General features: G+C 46.7%; 1 protein-coding gene across 8 annotated transcripts in view; it reads right to left on the reverse strand.

Moving 5' to 3' along the window:
• The window catches only part of OTOA (otoancorin), a 64,819-nt gene continuing 42,535 nt past the window's right edge, over positions 1-22,284 (reverse strand). For 6 of the 8 annotated variants that reach the window (XM_053276542.1, XM_053276538.1, XM_053276541.1 and 3 more), the window contains 9 exons: positions 22,090-22,222; positions 16,003-16,190; positions 13,955-14,110; positions 12,546-12,688; positions 11,564-11,700; positions 9,610-9,707; positions 6,401-6,593; positions 3,384-3,470; positions 1-2,329 (listed from right to left, as the gene is read on the reverse strand). In XM_053276542.1, coding sequence (XP_053132517.1) covers positions 2,328-2,329; positions 3,384-3,470; positions 6,401-6,593; positions 9,610-9,707; positions 11,564-11,700; positions 12,546-12,688; positions 13,955-14,110; positions 16,003-16,190; positions 22,090-22,222 — 1,137 coding nt within the window. In that variant the 3' untranslated portion in view covers positions 1-2,327. Of the gene's footprint in view, positions 2,330-3,383; positions 3,471-4,597; positions 4,723-6,400; positions 6,594-9,609; positions 9,708-11,563; positions 11,701-12,545; positions 12,689-13,954; positions 14,111-16,002; positions 16,191-22,089; positions 22,223-22,284 lie in introns of those variants that run through there. The other 2 variants (XM_053276543.1, XR_008312024.1) reach the window with 2 other exon arrangements.

Genomic DNA, 22,284 nt, shown 5'->3' on the forward strand with positions numbered 1-22,284 from the left:
TGTTCCTGCTATTTGTCACTAAGCACTACAAAGATATGGTATGTGGGGGAGTGTTACCCATACGTCTGCAGGCTTTGATTTTAGAACAGCCAAAAAGAAATTAAAGTACATACTAGACAAAACATAGTTTCATCCCTAATTATTTAAATGCATTTGAAACAATTCCTTCATACACAAGATAACTCATGCTGGTTCCACAAGAAAAAGCTTTTGAAATTACAAAACTACAGTTACAAAACTGAGTAGGATTTTAACAACATTTCTAACATTACTCATCCAAACAGAAGGCAACAAATAGAGAATGTTCTAAACATTTCTTGCAAACTTAAGTGATCACTTAACATAATGAACATACTGTAACTCCTATTTCAATAAGACATTTTTGCTTGGTAGAGTGTACAGTGCCACTCACTCTCTTGATTTTAATTGCCATGTATGTAGCCGTTGAAAAATAAATACAGAATATTACCAAAGGCTAGCAATATACCACCAAGATTTACCTAATTTGTAAGTAAAACTGTTTAAAACAGTTATGGAGTTTTAAAGATCTATAAGCAAAATGCTTCAAACCAGGACAAAATTATATAAGAAATGGACAATGATATGAATTCAAATAATAAATCTGAAAGTGTCAAAAAGCAATGAAATAAACTCCTAAAATTTGCAAAAGTTTGTTTTAAACATGTAATACCCACAATATCCAATATGCAATGTGAATATGAGACCTAGAGGTTGACAATAAACATAGAGAGCACAATCAAAGTCACAAGCAGATTGTTTTCCAGTAACAACTTTTGACCACAAGCATTTCTAACCTCTTTGAGTCTTAATCAGTGGCACAATACAGACATCAAATATGAGTCCACAAACTTTGAGAAAAATGGATGCTATAGCAGGGAGAATCTGTTGACATCTCATTTGCCAGTCCGAAATTTATTGCAAGGGGTGGCAGTGTGAAACCCTAAAGGACAGGAGGTCCACAAGTCTGTAGACTCACTCCTATTTAATGTATTAATTGTGTGACTGATGAAGACCGGGAGAGGTCGAAACACGTTTGGCCAGAAGTTTACTACTAGCAAGCAGTTACTTGTGACTTGGACTGAAACCTATTACTCTCTGCTTATTGTCAATCTCCAGGTCTCATGAACATAAACATGAACATAAGAACAGCCCTGCTAGATCAGGCCCAAGGAGGCCCCTCTAGTCCAGCATCCTGTTTCGCACAGTGGCCCACCAGATGCCTCTGGGAAGCCCTCATGCTGACATTGCATATTGGATATTCTGTCTTATATGTTTAAAACAACCTTTTGCAAATTTAACTGTATGTTCATTTGAAAAGTGAATCTGGGAACAGGCCCCCTTAAATGCAAGGTACAGATAGGAAGTTTCCTGCTGTAGGTACACTGAACACAATGTGTGAATAACTATGTGCACACAGATCTGCAAGTGCGCACTGTGCAGAGTTTGAACATAATGTGTAGAAAAGGACGCACTGTTCCTGTATCTAGATCCAGGACTTCAGGCTGCGCTCACTTTCTAAGAGTGCATTAGGATATGGACAGCTGCACTGGGCAGACAGATCACATTGACCGATTGAGCAGCTCGCCTCGGACCAGGGATGCAGACAGCAAGAAAGCTTGAAGGAGAAACTCCTCCTCACTTAAATGTGTTTTGGGGAAAGGAAAGATACTTTTGGGGGGTGGAAAATCTGTGTGGGGGATTGCCCAAGTCACGGAAGCACTCACCATCATGCTTCCAGTCCTCACTGCTTCCGATGAAAATGAGGCAGCCCTGAACAGGACAATACCTTAAAAGCATATTCTAGTCCTTGCTGAAGACGTCTCACCCTCTTAAGCAAAGTCCTTAACCTGGGTCCATGGACTCCCAGGCAAGCTGTGGAAAATCTTTGCCGCACTGAATTTAATTTGCTTCCTAGAATAAGAGTTATTTAAAATAACTATCCCGGGCTCTTATTTTTATTCTAATCTATATTGTAGCCCTTATGAAAATATATAAAATGGAGGGAGGATCCCTAGGTAATCCTTGAGGATCTGGCACCCTCAGGACACCCCGGTCCTCTCTCTTGTTGATTTTCTCAAAAGGCTACAGGTATTCATCTATGAATCTTTCGTCTGCTTTTCCAATGCCCCATCAGCAAGCAACTGCCTCCACTACATTGGAGCTGAAGTTACAGGAAACTAGGAATGATTGCTTTAATGTATCCTTTGGGACTCACAACTACTGGATTTCTTGGAGAACTGCAACTTCAATAGCTTGATGGGCTTTCCAAAAGGCTGATTCTGTATCTTCCCACTTGAGCTGTAGATCTCTGGAAAATAAACCAAGATAGTATTGTGGGGAGGGGAAAAGAAAGAAAACAGACAGCAAACAAGTCTCCGACACTGTTTTAATTTCTGAAGAGTCGATGCGGCGAATCGGGCAGCTATCTTGACAAGTTGGCGTTTTCAGAGGCATATATCAGGGGTGGTCACTCCAAAGCTCTCCAGCTGTTGATGGATTACAACTCCCATCATCCCCATTGCAAAAAAAACCTGCAGCAGAGGGTGATGGGAGTTGTAGTCCAACAACAGCTGGAGAGCCTCCAGCTGATCACCCCTGACATATATGCACTACAGATACATACTAGTTTAACAGATATGACCTCCCTGCAGGGGACTGTAGTTCTTTCTGGGGCACAGAGGTCTCCAATAGGACCACCTGCTCTCACACAAACCCATCCAGTGATGAAATTCGTCACTTCCAGGATTCTTGGCCCACCCACACCTGACTCACAGGTTAGATTCTTCGGCATGAACCCCATTGCCCATTGAGATCATCCGGAGAAGGTCCATCTGCATTTGCCTCCGGTTCGTCTGGTGGCTACTCAGGGATGGGCCTTCTCCGCTGCTGCCCCGAAGCTTTGGAATGCACTCCCTGCTAAGATAAGAGCCACCCCATCTTTGACAATTTAAAAAGAAATCTTTAAAGATGAATCTGTTCACCCTGGCTTTTAATTAAATACTGTTTTAATGCTTTTAACATTGTTTTAAAATTTTAAATTGTAATGCTTTATAACTTTCTTGCTGTCATTTATTTTAACTAACGTTTTAATTTTTTTCTGTTGTCATTTATTTTGTTTTGTTGTAGCCCCAGAGACAAAAGTTTTGGGCGGTATAAAAATGTGTTAATAAAATAATAAATAAATAGAGGCAGTGACAGGATCTTCTGACTTGCATGATTTTAGTCTCTGGAGTGACTGGTAAGCGCCTTCCCGTAACTGAACACTGTAATGTTTTGGCTTCACATAATACATCTTTCTAAAGCATCTCTAATAGACAATATCTTTAAAGTAACAAAACAAAACACAAAAAGTCCATGCTTACAGTAAAATCTAGGCGGGGCCACTAATTCAGGAAGCAGAATGAATACAGCACATGACCAAAGGCTTAAGGCACAGGAGAAGGGAGCACCTGAAAAGCACAACACATGGTGAATTAGCATCCCATCTTATGCATATATCCACTGGTGAGCTGGGCAGTCTGGGAAGGCTCTGAGGGGACAAATGTGCATGAGAAAGAGAGGTCATTAGCTTAGCTGGAACACACCTTGCTTGAAGAGAGGAGAGCTGGTCTTGTGGCAGCAAGCATGACTGGTCCCCTTAGCTAAGCAGGCTCCACCCTGGTTGCATATGAATGGGAGACCAGAAGTGTGAGCACTGGAAGATATTCCCCTTCTTAGGGGATGGAGCTGCTCTGGGAAGAGCATCTAGGTCCCAAGTTCCCTCCCTGGCAGCATCTCCAAGATAGGGCTGAGCGAGACTCCTGCCTGCAACCTGGGAGAAGCCGCTGCCAGTCTGTGAAGCCATATAAAATAAAAAATTATGCCGACTATCGTTATAAAAGGAACATTCTTTGCTCATGCTGGACAGACTCAACCTCACCTGAACCACAAGGGCCGATCCGACCGGCCAAGGGGATTTTCGAAAATCTCCCAAATAAAACTGCTGATGGTAAGGCATCACGCCATGCTCCGAAAGACATACTGTGAAGGCTAGGCAGAGGAAGGGGGAGTATATAACATGTCAAGTTCAACCAGGGTTGCCACACCAGATGGGCATCCACTTACTGAGTCACCACTTTAAGAAGTGCTGCTCAACAACCGCAGGGAGGCCGGTGAGCAAAATGCCTGGCGCAACTGGCCCTCTCCACCCCCAGCACGGTACCTCCAGTGACTGTGGCTGCTGTCTCTCTTATGTTTCGTTTTAGATTGTGAGCCCCTTGGGGACAGGGAGCCATCTTACTTATTTATTATTTCTCTGTGCAAACCGCCTTGAGCTATTTTTGGAAGGGTGGTATAGAAATCAAAATTAACAACAACAGCTGTGGCCTGCCTGCAGATGTTGGACTACAGCTCCCATCACCCCTGACTATTGGCCCGTGGCTGGGGATGATGGGAGCTGTAGTTCAAAAGCCGCTGGAGAGCAAAGGTTGTGCCGCCCTGCTCCAGAATATGTTCCTGGTGTTCCCTAGGAGTTGATTCCTGCTCAGCTGAAAACCTGGAGAGTTGGTGCGTACAATACGTACAGGATTCACTGCCAGCCTTGGAGGCAGAAAGGCGAAAGCCGCTGAGGCTGACAGAGCAGAAAATGGCTGAGGAGATCCAGTAAACAGAAAGCGAACCGTGCCGGGTCAGCTGGGGAATAGGCGTTTATTCAGTGCCTCCCTGAATGAGAGATAATAAAGTCCTTCTGTCAGCTGACAGCTGTTTTTGCTCAACAGGAGTCCCTGGGGGTGGGGGGGGGGAGAATGCTGGTGGCGTCCCACAGGCCAGGGAGGACGAGGGAATCTGATGCAGATCCCATTGACAGCCACCTGGGGAGGTGCCCATAGCAACACCATAGCAGACAGCCAGGATGATGCCAAAGCTGTCATTTCATAAAGCCTTGAGAGATGAACAAACCGGGTCTTGAGGATCCCATGCTCAACCCAGGTTGGCTTTTGTTCCATCAAAGGAAATTAAAGTCAGAGAGCCCTTTTGCAGTTTGTTTGGGGTTTTTTAAAAAAGCAGTTCTTTCAAAAAAGAGAGAGGAAGTACAAGGGGACTAAGAAACCACAGGCCTAGGAGGCTTATAGACATGGGCTAGATTCTTTAGATCTTCCATTCTAGAGGATGTTTTCTAGCTGTGAAGCAATTACGATTACAGAAGAACCCTGTTATTCGTGGGGGTTTCGTTCCGTGGGGGGCGGGGCGGAGGGGCATGGATAGCGATTCCGCAAGGACTGGGTCATGAGGACTATGGGAATCCGTGGTTAGGTTCCCGGACTGCCCCAAATCCCTGAAAATCAGCCAAAAATAGCCCCCCCCCCGAAACAACACCCAAATAATGCCTCCAAGTGCCTTCGCATGCTTCCAAGTAGTCCACCGTTCTGAAAATTGGCCAAAAATAGCTGTTTTAGACCCCCAAAGAAGCCATTAAATGGCTCCCAAAAACAAAATGGCAGCCACCCCCAACCTGCAAATATGCAGGTTTAACCTTTACACACACACACACACACACCCATCCCCATCCCCCCCCGATTTATACTGAGGAGGGTGCTAATTACCCGGCCATGGATACACAAAACAGAGTGCTAGACCCGCAAATAGCAGGTGGTCCTGTTCTGTGTTGAGGGTGTTCTTACCATGTATGTCCCACGTAATGAGATGCATGTAAAAAGGAAAGAGGATGGCTGTGATGTGGCATTGAACACACCTTCCCATCCCTGGGTCCCCAGATGTGCTTGGACTACAACTCCCATCACCCCCAGCCAAAGGCCATTGCAGCTGGGAATTATGGGAGTTGTAGTCAACATCATCTGGGAATCCCTGCTACAGGGCACACTCTGGGGTCCACAGTAGGTGCCAAGGTCTGAGGGACCCATCCTTGTCCTCAGCAGTGGTCATTTCTGTTCAAGACTCTGGTTGGTGAGAACACACATAGGAGAAAGATTGCGGGGAGGAGCCCACAGCTATGTGAATTGTCCATCTAATCCCCCAAATTAAACTGCCTTGAATCTACTGCAAAGTAGATTCGCTCTTCGGATACCATAAAGCCATGTGTGATGGACTCCCAGGGAGGGAACTTGGGACCTTCTGCATGCAGGTACTCTTCCCAGAGAGGCCCCATCCCCGAGGGGAATCTCTTACAGTGCTCACACATGTATAGTTTGCCATTCAAATGCAACCAGGGTGAACTCTGCTTAGCAAAGGGGACAAGTCCCAAGTAAATGTGTGCATAGGACTGCAGCCTCACACAGATTCACCCTGAGGGAGATGGGAGCCTCCATTGGCCCACAGGCCTTACAGAGTGAGGAAGAGCCCTGGAGGCGTGTCTGCGGAAAGGCAAGTGCATTCTACTCACAGCTAAGAGCAAAGGTGTAGGAGGCTCTGGTTGTACTTTCACTGAGCGGAGCGTCTTGGATGTTGCTTCTGGCCCCATCTAGCGCCAGGTGAAGGCTCTGAAGCTGCAATTCATTCAGGTGCTGCTGCTGGGACTCTGTAACCATGGCGGCGTTTTCAGGGCCCAAGCTTGCTATTTGCTCGGGGGACAGCTCCTGGACAAAGAAAGACCAAGGGCTGCTTGAGGACACCCTTCCACCCAGCAAAAGAGCCCAGGGTCCACTGGAGGGAGCGGAAAGCAACAAAAACACAGGCACACACGTGTCTGTGTACATACAAGCACCTGGGGAGGAGAGCTGGTCTTGCAGTAGCGAGCAGGAATGGTCCCCTTCTGCTAAGCAGGGTCTGCTCTGGTTTGCAATTGGATGGGTGACTACCTGCAAGGGCTGTTTGCTGCATAAGACACACTGCTTAGAGAATGGGGCCACCGCTCAATGGTAGAGCATCTGCTCTGCATACAGAGGGCCCCAGGTTCACTCCCTGGCAGCCTCTCCAGGTAGGGCTGGGAAATAAGACTCCTGCCTGGAACCTCGGAGGGCCGCTGCCAGCCAGTGTAGACAGGACTGAGCTAGATGGACCAAGGGTCTGACTCGGTAGAAAGCAAAGGGGACAATTCATGCTCACTACCACATGAACAGCTTTCTTCCTGGTGGAGGACAGGTCTCTCAGTGGCTAAGTCCTCTTGACTGCTCGAGGATCCCTCCAGGTTCTAGAGGAGGCCTCTGAATCCCAGCGGCAGAGGAGCCACAGCCGGAGAGAGAGAAGGCACGCCTTCATCGCTTGCCTGGGAGCTGCCCAGAGGCATCTGGCGGGCCACTGTGGGAACTTGGGGCTGCTCGGACAAGGCTCTCCTTGGGTGGTGGCAGCTTGCTTCCACCACAGGCTGAGTGCAGAAGACAGACAGACACAAGCTGGCACCAGGCAACCTCCAGGATGGGGTCCTTTCACCTCCTGGTGCTTCCTGCCCCATTCCTCTTTGCATCAGCAGCTTCAAATACAGCCGCCCGTCTTCACTCACGCTTCCAAAGGGTGGCCTGAGACAAGGGACACCACAGGCCATGCCCGCCACAAAATGAAGGGATGTCATGGCCAGTCTCACTGCTGGATCTTTCCCTCCAGTGCAAAATAATCTGTCAAGTGCGGCCATATTATTAGGCCGGCTTTAAAAACAATACAAACCCTGTTATTATAACTGCACAGTAATTACCTTTCTGTGCAGAACGCTAACACCCATTTGTAAAGCTGACATCTACAACGGTTTTGCTGGAAATGTTAATCTTCCGGAAGAAATTCTCTTCCACAAAGCAGCAAGCTCTTTTCACAGAAGAAATTACATGTTTTTGTATATCTGAAACTCCTGCAAAAGGGTGCGCTGTTGGGTATTTTATTTTTAAAAATTATACTATCAAAGGCTTAACTGGAGTTTCCAGGATTCCAGTCTGGGTGGAAATCATACCCTCCAATCCCAGTTATGTGGGACTGGTTCTAATTTTTTTCTGATAAGGGAACCATTCTGCACATGCTCAGAGTCACTCCCTCCTTCATTATTTTTATTTTGCATACAAGGAGCCCAGAACAATGCACATGGTTATGTTTCTCCTCATAAGAGCCTTGTGAGGTAGGTTAAGTGACTTGCCCAGAGTAACTTAGTGAGTTTCATGGCTGAACAGGGATTTGAACTCAGGTCTCCCCAGCAGTACTCCCCGGGTAGTGAAATCCAAAACAGATTGTGAGGAGCTCCAAAAGGATCTTTCCAAACTGGGTGAATGGGCGACAAAATGGCAGATGTAGTTCAATGCTGGCAAGTGTTAAGTGATGTACACTGGGATAAAAAGCCCCAAATTCACGTATACGCTGATGGGATCTGAGCTGTCGGTGACTGACCAGGAGAGGGATCTTGGGGTCGTGGTGGACAGCTTGTTGAAAGTGTCGACTCAGTGTGTGGCAGTTGTGGAAAAGGCCAATTCCATGCTAGCGATCATTAGGAAGGGGGTTGAAAATAAAACAGCTAATATTGTACTGCTCTTATATATTGTACTGCATACAATTATGGTCACCACATCTTAAAAAAGGACTTTACAGAACTGGAAAAGGTGCAGAAGAGGGCAACCAAGATGATCAGGGGCCTGGAGCACCTTCCTTATAAGGCAAGGCTACAATATTTGGGGCTTTTTAATTTAGAAAAAAAAAATATGACTGCGGGGAGACATGATAGAGGTCTATAAAATCATGCATGGTGTGGAGAAAGTGGAGAGAGAGAGATTCTTCTCCCTCTCCCATAACACTAGAACCAGGGGTCATGCCATGAAATTGATGGCCAGGAAATCTAGGACCAACAAACAGAAGTACTTTTTCACACAATGCATAATCAACTTGTGGAAATTCTCTGTCAGAAGATGTGGTGACAGCCAACGATCTGGATGGCTTTAAGAGGGGCTTGGAGAACTTCATAGGGGACAGGTCTATCAACGGCTACTAGTCGGAGGGCTATAGGCTACCTCCAGCCTCAGAGGCAGGATGCCTCTACCAGTTGCAGGGGAGTAACAGCAGGAGGGAGGGCATGCCCTCAGCTCCTGCCTGTAGGCTTCCAGCGGCATCTGGTGGGCCACTGTGTGAAACAGGAGGCTGGACTAGATGGGCCTCCTTGGGCCTGATCCAGCAGGACTATTCTTATGTTAGTCCTAGCTCAACATTGTAACCACTACACCATACTGGCTCAAGGCAGACGGTGACTGGAAACAGAGCCTTTTCTGTGGTGGTACCATATCACTGGAGCACCTCCCCCAGAGAGCCACTCCCAAGTTGATTCCTGACTTGTCACATTATCATGGAAGAAGTGGACAGAGGCTTCTTCCAGTCTATGCTCTGTTGTGCTGAATACTACGCTGTGTGTTATCACCCTGGAATATAACAGAGGGACCACCACAACCCCGTCACCAGGCTAAAATAATTCTGAATATCTCCTTCAGGAAAGTATTTCACAGAAGTGCCATGATGACCTGCCAGATGATCAAAAGGACATTGATGGCTATTTCAGTCCATTCTGGTGACCACACTCCAAAAATAGCCCTTCATCAGATCCTCTAAATTAATGGGGACATTTATTTATACCGTCATTTACAACAGCAGAAAACTAATTTTGAAAGCACACTGAAGAAGCCAAATACTTACTTTGAAGATGTCATTAGGGATAGATTTTATTGCAGCTGGCTGGAAGTAGGGCATCAATTCTTTATCAAGAGTTTTTAATTCTTCCTCATTTAAAGCAGCTGGAGAGAAAAGATCAGAACACAACTTCACGCCATCTTGATTATGCTGAATTTGGGGCAAATGTGTGTTTCAGAACCTCCTTATGTTTTAGGAAATCGATTCTAAAATGTTTTCCAGACACCACTGGGAAATCAGGCCTCTAAGAAAACAAGGAGATTCTTTGTAATTAAATGGATGCTTGATGCAAAGGGACTCTTGCAGTGAAAAAAACTGGATTAGTAAAGTGCCCTTTTACAAAAGAGCATTTCTCTAATCAATTTTCTAATCAAGTTCTTTAAAACTTTATTTCTGTTTTAAAGGCAAAAGTGCAGTTTCTCCCAGCTTTCTGCTCCCAGCCTCCTGTCCCATTTTTAGCCTACTTTCCAGTAGGCTTATGAGATCACCCGGCTGTCCATGTATGTGTCTCCCCCGATCAACTTCACAATGCCTGGACCAATATGAACCAAATCGGGTACAGTTGTAAGGACACATAGGGACACCTCAATGGCTTATGATGATGTCATCCACACCGATTCAAGATGGCGGATGCATAAACTTTTGAGGCACAAATGGGCTAACTTGTGAACTGCATTACCGATTTGAACCAAATGAGATAAAGTTGTAGTAAGTGACACACAGGGACACCTCAGTGGCGTAGTTTGTGATGTCATCCACCCCGATTCAAGATGGCGGGCACGTAAACATTTGAAGCACAAGTGGGCTAACTTGTGAACCGCCTAACCAATTTGAACCAAATTTGCTACAGCTATAGGGGCACATGGGGCAACCTCAATGGCGTAGATTGTGATGATGTCATCTACCCCGATCCAAGATGGCAGACACGTGAACATTTGAGGTGCAAGTGGGCTAACTTGTAGACTGTAACTAATTTGAACCAAATGAGGTACAGTTGAAGTGAGTGACACACAAGGACACCTCAGTGGTGTAGTTTGTGATTATCTCATCCACCCCGTTCGAAGATGGTGGACATGTGAACATTTGAGGCACAAGAGATTTAGCCTATGGACCTCGATTTGAACCAAATTTAGTCCAGTTGCAGAGATAGTGAAAGGAAAGTAGGAGGACTAGTTCTTACTAGAACAACTGGTTTCCAAAATAATCTCCATCCTGTTTACTTCAAAACATCTCTATCTAAGCAGCAAAACACACTGATAAGCTATGCCATATTTTTAATGTATGTGTGTGCGCGCACACACACACAGTATATATACTGTAAATATACTAACATCACATGATCCAGAACAAAATGAAGCATGCTTAAACCCATTGATTTCAATGGATTTAAGTTCAGTTAATTCTTGTCCTGAGTTGTGGCCAAAGTAGCACTTCCATTTTTGAAACTGAACAGCATACAAAATGCTGACAATATCCAGAATCCAGACTAAGTTAGACATGGCATAGCACCACTGAAATCAGTGAGACAACGTAGTCATTACTAATTTAAATCCCATTAATTTTCTGTGGGATTTAGTCATGGCTAACTTAATCTGGAGTCTGCCCAATATATTGGGCACATCCACAATCCCCATTCCTTGGGCATCCTGAAACAGAGGGAGGTTAACCATATCATGAAGAAAGATATACGAATATACGGCAAATATTAATATACTGCTTTTCAACCAAAGTTACCAAAGCAGTTTACATAGATATAAATAAATAAAAGGGCTCCCTGTCCCCAAAGGGCTCACAGTCTAAAAAAAGAAACATAAGGGAGACACCAGCAACAGCCACTGGAGAGATGCTGTGCTGGGGATGGATAGGGCCAGTTGCTCTCCGCCTGCTAAATAAAGAGACTCAAAAGGTGCTTCTTTGCTCAGCTAGCAGGGGATGTGGCTATGGATATAACCCTTCTTACCTGCAATGGTACCAATCTCCTGTAGGATGGCAGAGTCCCACCCTGCCACAGACCCAAACACAGATTCTGCCTTCTTTTTAAACTCCTTTAGAATGTGTATGCTACATGGCAAAGAACCAATTCTTGCAACAACCACACTGAGAAAAGGGCAAAAAAAGGAAAGCATCAGTTTCAAAAGCCTTAACATTACAGTAGTATGAATGCTGCTTTGTGCATGAGATTTGCCCCCCGCCCTCGCAATTTATTTATTTTCACATGTATATCCCGCTCTTCCTCCAAGGATGTCATTGATACAGGCAGTTCACACAGCCAGAAAGAGGGCAGGACAAGCATTCTACCCAAGTTCGGGAGCTGCACGCCCCTCCGTTTCCTGATTGTCCGCAAGTAAATGAAACAATTTGATTTTAAAAACAAAACAAATGTAAACTTTTTTTACACCTATTACTTAAACATTTATTTTGCTTTAGGATGCAGACCGCCTAGAGATGCAAGTTGAGGCAGTACATAAATCCATAAAATCAAAATAAGTAAATAGGAGGCAGCAGCGCTGATGGTCTACTAAGTGGCAGACCTAGGTAGAAGGACACCCAGCAGCTGAAGGAGGGAGAAAGAAAAGCCCCCCTACCCTGAGGCTACTTAGCAGATGACCACGGACGGCACCTTCTACCCCGTTTTCCACCCGCACCCAATCAGAAAACAGGGTGAATGTGGGTGGGATGTTTGTCCTGCCTTATTTCTGATAGCATGAACCACCTCATTGAGTATTTCTCTCCCTCTACACCACAAGATTAGCTGTCTGGTGGAGAGGAAGGCTGGCAGAGATCGGCATGGCAGAATGACCTCATTCCGCAGGGTCTCCTCCTCCCGAAACATGACCACATCACATCATTCAGAGTGGGGTTTGTCAGAGAAAAGAAAAAAAGGCTTTTCTCTGACCACCGCAGGGGTGGCCATCGCGAATGGAAGTAAGATGATGTTGCACCTGAACTCGATTACATTTATGGATGCAGCCTCTGTGGAGTTCAGAGTGCAAAGGTTAGCACCTAGTCCTGCCAAATCAAAGCTTTTTAGGGTGTCCGTCGTCTGACCCGAGTCTTCTAGAAAACCCTGTAAAATGGATTTCGCCTGCAGGGGGGGAGGGAAAGAAGAGGTAAGAGCTCATTCCATCTGAAACACTTAAATTAAAGAGAGTCACGAGGCCCATTCCCACGTTAATTTCCATAAACACACAGGTGATTTCCACAAACATTTCCAGTATTATTTTAATGTATTTTATTTAAAGTATAAGGCAGTATCCTATGTAATTAAGAGAGGAATAGATGCTGCCAGTCAGTGTAGATGACCCTGAGCTGGATGGACCAATATTCTGACTTGGTATAAGGCGGCTTCCTAGACTCCTAAAAAACGGCACATCTCCTATCCTAACCTCTCCTATTATAGGCATAACTACACCACCAATGTAAATTGGTCTGAAATGGCACCTTCCAGCTCTACTGCCAGATTGGACGACACAAATATTTACAAGTGGGATGTCAGGTGGAGAAAGTCTCGCGATGAAGAGCTTGAGAACCCCAATGTGGCCCCTTCCGCCCACAAACAATGGACTCGCCACCAGAGAGTTATTCGCACATAGCTTCAGGTTTCTGGGTAAATGTTGAGCAAAGCCACTTCGAATCACACTCGCGGCACTCAAGGAAGCAGCCCCTCCCTTCTGTTCTTGGGTTTTGTTTCGATACAAGTTCACATCGTGTTTCCCTTCTAGCCAATGGGGGCGGAGGCAGAGAGAGATTACTAAAGAGCTACATCTGCATTTCTAAAGAGAGCGCCCCTCTTATCATGCTAATGATTCTACCTCAGTGTCTCTCCCTATTTGTTCCGGTGTTTTCAGAAGAAGTAGCTTAAAACCAGCATCTTAAAAACCTGGAAATACCTCGAGATAAGCTAGAATTCACAAGACAAAGCCCGACTGGTGTGTGGAGTGGGTCCAAGGATCTCGAAGGGACCTTGGGGCAAGTTTGGCTGGGGTGTGAACGGACACACTCTCTCCCGGAGGAGATTCGGGGTAGAAGCCCCGTGTGTAAAGCTTACAGGAAATTTTTCACACCCAGCTTTTAGTTTGCATCTCCTCCCCAGAATGGAGATGTGCATTCACATATCAGCCCAATTTACCTGAGAGCTATCAGGGAACACTTCACACACAATTCAGGTTTTTCACTGCATGCTAGAGTGTCGTCCGATTTATATCCGGGGTAAAAACAAAAAACACTTTTTGCCTCGGGGTTTGGGGGGTGGTTGTTGTTTTTTTGGTTTTTTTGCCACTTCCAACTCGCAGTCAAGCCTCGTAGGCAACCAGTCAAGCCTGCTATCTGGGAAAGGCAGGCGAACACAAACCTGTGCAGGGCTCCATCCAGACTGCTGACTAAGCACAGCCACAGTATCAATGGAGCTCAAATCTAGTGCTCTGATTTCCGTCTCATTCAGAGCGGTGGCAATGTGCCCAAGGGAAACGATGTGATGGCTCTTCCAGATCGGCAACGGGCCCCAGACCTTCAAAAAAGAAGCAGACAACCTGATGATCTGACCATTGTCTTTTCACAGAACTATGCACATCTGGGAATTGAGAATTGCAACTGTTCGTCTTGCCAGCTGCAGGAGGGAGAGCAAGAAGCCTGCCTCTGCCAGATCGTTCCCTCCTTGAATGTCTGAATCGGGCTCTGGAATTAGAAATTAGGTTTAGCAAGGCAGAAGGCATAGCCTCCCCACAAGAAGTTGGGTTCTTCCACTTCTCACTTGTGGACATTAAGCACTGGCTACTCACCAGACAAGTCACTTCAGAATCATGGCCAAAATTTTGCATTTTGAGCTTAGAAGAGTATTTGTGCTAAAAATACCTGCCGCCCAAAGGATTACTAGTGGTTTAGCACATTACAGAAGTAAGTATGCCTCTCCCAGCTGAGTACAGCTGGCACATGTTAATCTTCATGGCAATTTATTTCGACTGGAGGTCACCCTCTAAGGAATACAACAAAATGGAAAAACAACAGCTTTCTGACTCACGACAGCAGATCAGCTGATGGGGCGTGGGGCTGTGAGGACTGAATCTGCTTTATTTTGTCCTGAGATGGTGGTTTGTGTGTCTGCACTATGAACGGCGGCAGCTGCCGTCTTGAAGGGGCTTTTTGCTGAGTGGGTTATGAAGGGTCCAGAGGGCCCCAGGCTGGTTGCAAGAAGTTATTAAGAAGAAAATATTCCTAGGCCACTTTTCAAAGCAGGTCACATAACAAAAGAAGATGGCTCCCTGTCCCAAAGGGGTTCACAATCTAAAAAGAAACCCTAGGGAGACAACGGCACAGACCACTGGAGGGATGCAGCCCTAGCTCCATGGTAGAGCATCTGCCTTGCATGCAGAAGGGCCCAGGTTCAATCCCTGGCTGGCAGCATCTCCAGGTAGGGCTGGGAAGGACCCCTGCCTAAAACCTTGGAGAGCCACTGCCAGTCAGAGTAGAGAATACTGAGCTTGACAGACCTGACTCAATATAAGGCAGCCTCCTATGTTCCTATGATGCGATGCTGGGCTGGAGAGGGACAGTTGCTCTCCCTTTTTCCAAAATATAAGAGAACCACCACTTTAAAAAGGTGCCTCCTGGCCTAGTTGGCAGGGGTGATTCCCAAACTGTGTGCCACAAGGGAGCCTGGAAATGGTCCCCTCTCTGCCCTGCAAAAGGGCTCACAATCTAAAAAGAAGCACAGTGGAGAAGCCGGCAACGGCCACCAGAATGGATGCTCTGCCGCTGGGCTGGAGTGAGCGTGGCTTCCTCTTTGCTAAAGCTTAGGGAGGCACCACTCTAAAAAGTGCATTTTTGCCCAGTTGTCGGGGGGGGGGAGGCTTTTCACAGGAAGGGAATAAAGAGGAAGCTTCTCTCTCATCATATCGATCCTTTGCAGGCGCTGTTCTCTGACCGGAACTATCAAGCTGAAAGGCACATGATGCCTAGCATGCAGCCCCAGACCCTGACCCACACGGATCCCCAAACACGCATACATGGTGCCAGCTCCAAGTCTTGGGAGTCTGTCAGGCAAGATGGGGCCCTCTTGTCCACACCGCCCCCCACCCCAGCAGGGGTGGCTGGAATGGGTGGGGCAGAAAACGGTGCCAAAAGTGCAGCTCATTGGCTTGCCACGCCCGGGCCTTAACTCCAGGCGGGTCTTCACCAGCTACAGCGAGGCAATTTTATAACGTCTGGATGAGGCTAGAGAGGCATCTGAGATGGCAAGAAAGGAGGCGCGGTGGAAAGTGAGGGGTGACTGAAAGCTGTGGAATGGATCTGACCCAATAACCAGAGGCCAGTGATCACACGACAGCCGCGTGTGTCTAATGGGCTGGGAGCTCTTTGGGTCATTCGGGGTGTTTGGCTTCCCCTCCCAACCTTCATCACTACCTGCTTTGCTTTCTCTTTCAGCACCGTGAGCTGGGATGGGCTGAAACCGCTCACAGAGCCAAGGAGTTCCACAGTCTTGGCGAAAGTGCCGGGATCCAGGCACTCCAGCCCCTGGAGCGGCCAGAATAGGTTTGCTTCCGACAACTTGATGATCTTGTCGGTGGAAGGAGCCACAACTTCCGCACAATCTGGAATGAAAAGGAAAGAGCATCATTGCCCACGCCGCCTCCTGGAGCTCAAGGGCTTTTGAAATGCTTTCATCTTCTTAGCCATATTTGTGGGGTTTGGGGGTCTGTTTTTGTGTGTTCTCAACTGTACACTAAATTTTATTTTATTGTTTTGCGAGCCATCCAGACTGAGAACCATTTGTTATGGGGTGGCCATATAAATGGGAATATTGTTACCGTTGTTCTTATTCCCTTTTATCGGCCTTATATCACCCATGGGGAAGGACACCAAATGTTTTGCTTGCACATACGAACCCCGATTCAGCAGATACAACCCAGTAACTTCAGATCCAGTGGGCGTTTTGATGTTGTTTTTAATGGGATTTATAATGCCACCATTATCTGACCTTGTTACTACGATAGGTTTCCTTTCTCTGTCTTCCATTTTTACCCCTCTCTTCTCCAAGGACCTCAGAGCAGGATTTTGTTCTCGCCTCATTTTAACCTCACAACCACCCTGTGAGGTAGGTTGCACTGGGAGCGTGTGACTGGCCCAAGGTGATTCAGTAGGCTTCATAGCCAAGTAAGGATTGTATTTATTTATTTATTTGTTCCATTTATATATACCACCCATCCCAGAATGGCTCAGGGCAGTTAACACACAAATAATATAATATTTAAAAATTTCAACATGAATGAAAAATGAAAACAGTTAAAATTAACATAAAACCAATTTTAAAACCAAACTGAATATTATTAAGTATTAATTTGTTTATTTTAACCTGGCTTTCCCCAAACCTAGTCCAGCACTAACCACTACACCACACTGGCATCTTTACATGTTAGGACAGAAGTTCTCAGCTCTGGGTGCCCAGATACATGAGGCCTTTAGCCACTGTGGCTGGGGATGATGGGCATTGTAGTTCTCCTCATCATCTGAGGACCCAAAGCTGAGGACTGCTGCATTAGGATAACCCGTAGAGGCATGGGTTGGTGGTCCCACAGAGCAAGCAAGCACACTGCAGGCAGAAGACACGGTTTCATGGATCCTCATAACCACCCTGTGAGACAGACAACATTATTAATTATTATTATTATTTGATTTGTATACTGCCCTTCCAAAATGGCTCAGGGCGAGTTGAAGATCTGAGCAAGAAAGAGAGAGATTGGTCAACACCCTCTGGGCAGTTCAGAGCAGGGACTTGATCACAGGAACATAGGAAGCTGCCATATACTGAGTCAGACCACTGATCTATCTAGCTCACTATTGTCTTCACAGACTGGCAGCAGCTTCTCCAAGGTTGCAGGCAGAAGTCTTGAGTCTCAGCCCTACCTTGGAGATGCTGCCAGGGAGGGAACTTGGAGCCTTCTGCTCTTCCCAGAGCGGCAGCTCCATCCCCTGAGGGGAATAGCTTACAGTGCTCACATGTGGTCTCCCTTTCATATGCAACTGGGGTGGATCCTGCTGAGCTAGGGGAACAAGTCATGCTTGCTACCACAAGACCCGCTCTCCTCTTCTAAAAATAAGAAGCTGCCATACACCGAGTCAGACCATCGGTCCATCTAGCTCAGTATTGTCTACCCAGACTGGCAGCAGCTTCTCCAAGGCTGCAGGCAGGGATCTCTCTCAGCCCTCTCTTGGAGATGCTGCCAGGGAGGGAACTTGGAACCTTCTGCTCTTCCCAGAGCGGCTCCATCCCCTCAGAGGAATATCTTGCAGTGCTCACACATCAAGTCTCCCATTCAGATGCAACCAGGGCAGACCCTGCTTAGCTATGGGGAGCAGTCATGCTTGCCACCACAAGACCAGCTCTCCTTCAGATCTTCCAGAGCAACCGCCCCCGCACCCCCCACCCTGCAGGGCTGTTCCTTTAAATTCAGAACTCAGGGGAAGTCTAATGCAGACGGGCTGCACCTGTCCTTGCTGTTTACAGCCGGCTAGCATCCAGGCAAGGGGACTGCATTACCCTCCAGCACTGAAAATGGAATGATACTGCAGTGCTCTTTTTTCCCACATCCAGCGCAGTGACAGGCATGAGAGGAATGCCTACAGAGATGCTTACCTCCCCGAGAATTCCCAGAGCAGCCATGCGCGCTTGGAACACAGCGTGCCCCCTGTTCACCGGCAGACAGATCCAGGTTCCGACAGAAAGCCTGCTTCTCCCCCTCAGACTGATGGGCATTCACCTGATCTTTTAACACCCACCTGCCCCTGATGTAGAGGTGGTTGCAAAGAGATCGGAGTTTTGCCGCGGCGACGGAGTACACGGGCAGCCCTTTACTTAGAGGGCATACAAGGGTATCCCCTCCAGGCCACGCTTCCATTCAGTGGGCTCGGAAGGCTGGAGGTGGCCCAGGACAAAATGTGGGTTGCGGCCCCACCTTCTTCAGACAGTTGTGAGGGGGAGAGCTCAGAGGAAGCTGTCACAAAGCTGGCAGTGGGGGGCGGGGTGGGGGGAGAGCAAGGGCCCGAGGACCTCTCCGCCCCACCCTTCCATTGCAGCTATGCCCTGGCTTTGGAGGTTTGCCTCTGAAGTGGTATGTGAGAAGGCCCCAAATAAACTAAATTACAAACTCATAAACATACTCTAAATGGGAAGCCCCAGCCATCACTTCTAAAATAATTCAGGTCTGCCCAAGCCCTTTGGAAACCGTCGGTAGCTCTGACTTTAGCGAAAAATGAAAGCCACCTGACTATTCCTTGTAATAAAAGCAGGACATCACAGATGTTGCTGGGGAGCTGAGCTCCCTCCACTAAACGAATTACAGTGAGGATGTACCGCGCAGATTTGTACTTGGGACGGAAGCCAAAGGAAGGATTTACTTCAATCAAATAACACCGCAGAAGCTGGCAAAAGATTCTAACATGGTTGTATCTGTTGGTCCAATGCGGGGGGCACAGGTGGGGGGGAGGCACATCAAATTTTACATGGTACCACCAGAATCCATTCATCACCAGTCAAAACCAAATAGCTTCACATTTTTAAAAGCAACATGACAGATGGAGGGCTTTTCTTTCCACCGTGTAAACAGCACTCACACGGAAAACAATGCAGTGGCATTCTTATACCTTTTAGGAATCTAATTTTATTGTGAATGGGGCGGTGGGGGGGGGGGGGACGGCCAAGCCAATGTGCTCTAAGGAATGAGAGCACATGGACATGGCAGACAAATTTGAGGAAGGAATATTTATTACAGGTTTAGTTCCATCTCCTGCTGTTGGTGTTTTCTGATCTCTGAAGCAGCTTAACTAGATATAGGAACACAGGAAGCTGCCTTGTACCGAGTCAGACCCTTGGTCCCTCTAGCTCAGTATTGTCTACGCAGACTGGCAGCGGCTTCTCCCAGGTTGCAGGCAGGAATCTCTCTCAGCCCTCTCTTGGAGATGCTGCCAGGGAGGGAACCGGGAACCTAGATGCTCTTCCCAGAGCGGCTCCATCCCCTAAGAAGGGGAATCTCTTCCAGTGCTCACACATCAAGTCTCCCATTCAGATGCAACCAGGGCAGACCCTGCTTAGCTATGGGGACAAGTCATGCTTGCTACCACAAGACCAGCTCTCCTCTGTTGTCTACACTGACTGGCAGCAGCTTCTCCAAGGTTACAGGCAGGAGTCTACACACATACACATACAGAAAGATGCCAGGACCCCCAACATGGGATCCAATGACTAGTTTAATGTAATGTCTAGCTTGATCCTAGGAGATTACCAGGATCAGGCCAGAATGGGGCAGGTCGCCAAGGCAATGGCATTTCACAGATGGTAGAGGGCGGCAGACATGAGCTCGATCCCAATTCTACAATCAGAGGACAGTGGAACTGGCTTAAAGGCTTCTTGTCAAACCCCTACACTAAGGATTGCAGACTAGACCATGGTATCTGTGCTATATCATGGGCTAGTCACACAGGGAAATAGCAAGCAAACTGCACTATGCTTCCCATGGGAAAACAAGCCACTGCAAGATAAACTATAAAGTGATGTACATATATATGTATATAGAAGGAGAATCTGACACTTTAGACTGGATGTTTCAAAAGCACACCTTGATAAGGTAACGGGGTGAAGTCAGAGGGACAGAATTTGCTAAGAAAGAAAGACAGAAAGTTAGATAGATGGATGGAGTGGTGGTCTGAGGAGAGCTGGTCTTGTGGTAGCAAGCATGACTTGCCTCCTTAGCTAAGCAGGGTCCACCCTGGTTGCATATGAATGGGAGACTAGAAGTGTGAGCACTGGAAGATATTCCCCTCAGGGGATGGAGCCGCTCTGGGAAGAGCAGAAGGTTCCAAGTTCCCTCCCTGGCAGCATCTCCAAGATAGGACTGAGAGAGACTCCTGCCTGCCACCTTGGAGAAGCCGCTGTCAGTCTGTGAAGACAATAGTGAGCGAGATGGACCTATGGTCTGACTCAGTAAATGGCAGCTTCCTATGTTCCTATGAGTGGAGTACCCTGGGGCTGTCGCTTTAAGGAACCACACTGTGTCATCGAGGGGTGGACCCTGAGGGAGCTCATCTGGGCCAGGAGACACAATGGGGCTCTCAGATGGAGCTGTGGGACAACCTATTCCCTTGGAACTCTCCAAGGTCCTGCAGACTCGCTTCGTCTCATGGATTCGTGGGATGCTGAAAAACACTGCAGCTAAAGTGCCATGGAAGAGCCCTCTTTGGTTTCATTATGGCACATTTACATATACAAATGTCCCTGTGATGGTTTTGCAGGCATCAAGCAATGCACATGTGCAGTAGTTCTTAGCCTAAGTGGCAGTGAAAGGGAGCAGGAATGGACAAGACGGAGCAGAATATATTATGGAACTCCAGAAAAACATCTTATCACCATTCATCTCTGAATGTAACATTTCAGCACAGTATAACATTTTGGAAGTCCCAGAAAATACATTCCACTTTTATGTTTAAACCCAAGCAAAACAGAACAAATACATTTTCACATAATTTGGTTTGATCCCAAGCCGGCTTTTAATTTCTAATAGTTCAAACCATGAACTCTTTAGTTACTAATTGAAATAAATGATAGTCAACCATTGTGCAATAATACTCAAATTGTAAAGTGCAGCAAATGAAGTTTATGTAGGGTATATTCTGACACAGAAAGTGGCTGAGTCAACATACTCTGATGTGCGAGAGAGAATTAAATGGAAATAATCCTCCGGCTCCATTCACACTCATTTTCTGGTTTGCCTATACCGTGAGGAGAGCAAAAATCAAATGAATTGCATTCACTTGAGTTATTTCTAAGCATCTTTCCCCTAACATAGTTCAGCAGATGCTTGGCAGATTCATGAGCAGAACAAGTATGGACCTGCAAGAAACTGTTGTAGTATATCCCTGGTGTGCACGCGTTACCTGTGGCTGAGCATGGTGAATGCTCAGCCATGGTGACAGTTTTAGGCGCCTTCCCCCCAGAAGCAGAAAGCGTTGTGACTGTCTTGAGGGACTAGTCTCCAAGCTGAAAAAATTTATGCTCTTTTTGTACTCACCCTCCTTCCCAACCACCACCAGAGTCACGTTTGCTTCGCCCACCTGGTTGTCTGTTAACTGCCTTCTGTGTCCACAAACATTCTGCTCCATTGATTTACATTGGGGCAGTATGGGTGGTGGGGTGGGTTTGGTTTTTTGTTTTTGTTTTTGCCCTCTTATGTTTCTACAGATTTTTGTGAAACCAATGTATCTGTGAGTTACCCTGAGTCTATTGGTACCACCTTCTCACCTGGAGGTGCTCTGGTTATACATCCATAAGAATCATAACATATCCAGCTCTTTCAAAAATAGATATAAGATACCTAAAGTCTTCCGATGATTTTCCTATTTGTAGTTCTGATCAGTGACACATTGCATATCTCAAAACACATTTAGATCAACAAAGAGGCCGTTTGGCCCACTGTACAAAGGTAGCAATGAATTACTAACCAGGAGTTAAATCAGATGCTCTGTCCAGGAGGCTGGAGTTGCATATAGATTCAAACTGAGCCATCAGGAGCTCCTCGGTGGGAGGAACTGGCCCGTCCCTCTTTGATGCTATTTGTAAGATGATATCAGGAAACTGGGATGGGGTGGAGGGATAAGCAGATACAAAGATGTTGCTATCATTATTGCTTTGACAAA

This window comes from Hemicordylus capensis, chromosome 13 (assembly GCF_027244095.1).
Source record: "Hemicordylus capensis ecotype Gifberg chromosome 13, rHemCap1.1.pri, whole genome shotgun sequence".
Lineage (NCBI taxonomy): Eukaryota > Metazoa > Chordata > Lepidosauria > Squamata > Cordylidae > Hemicordylus > Hemicordylus capensis.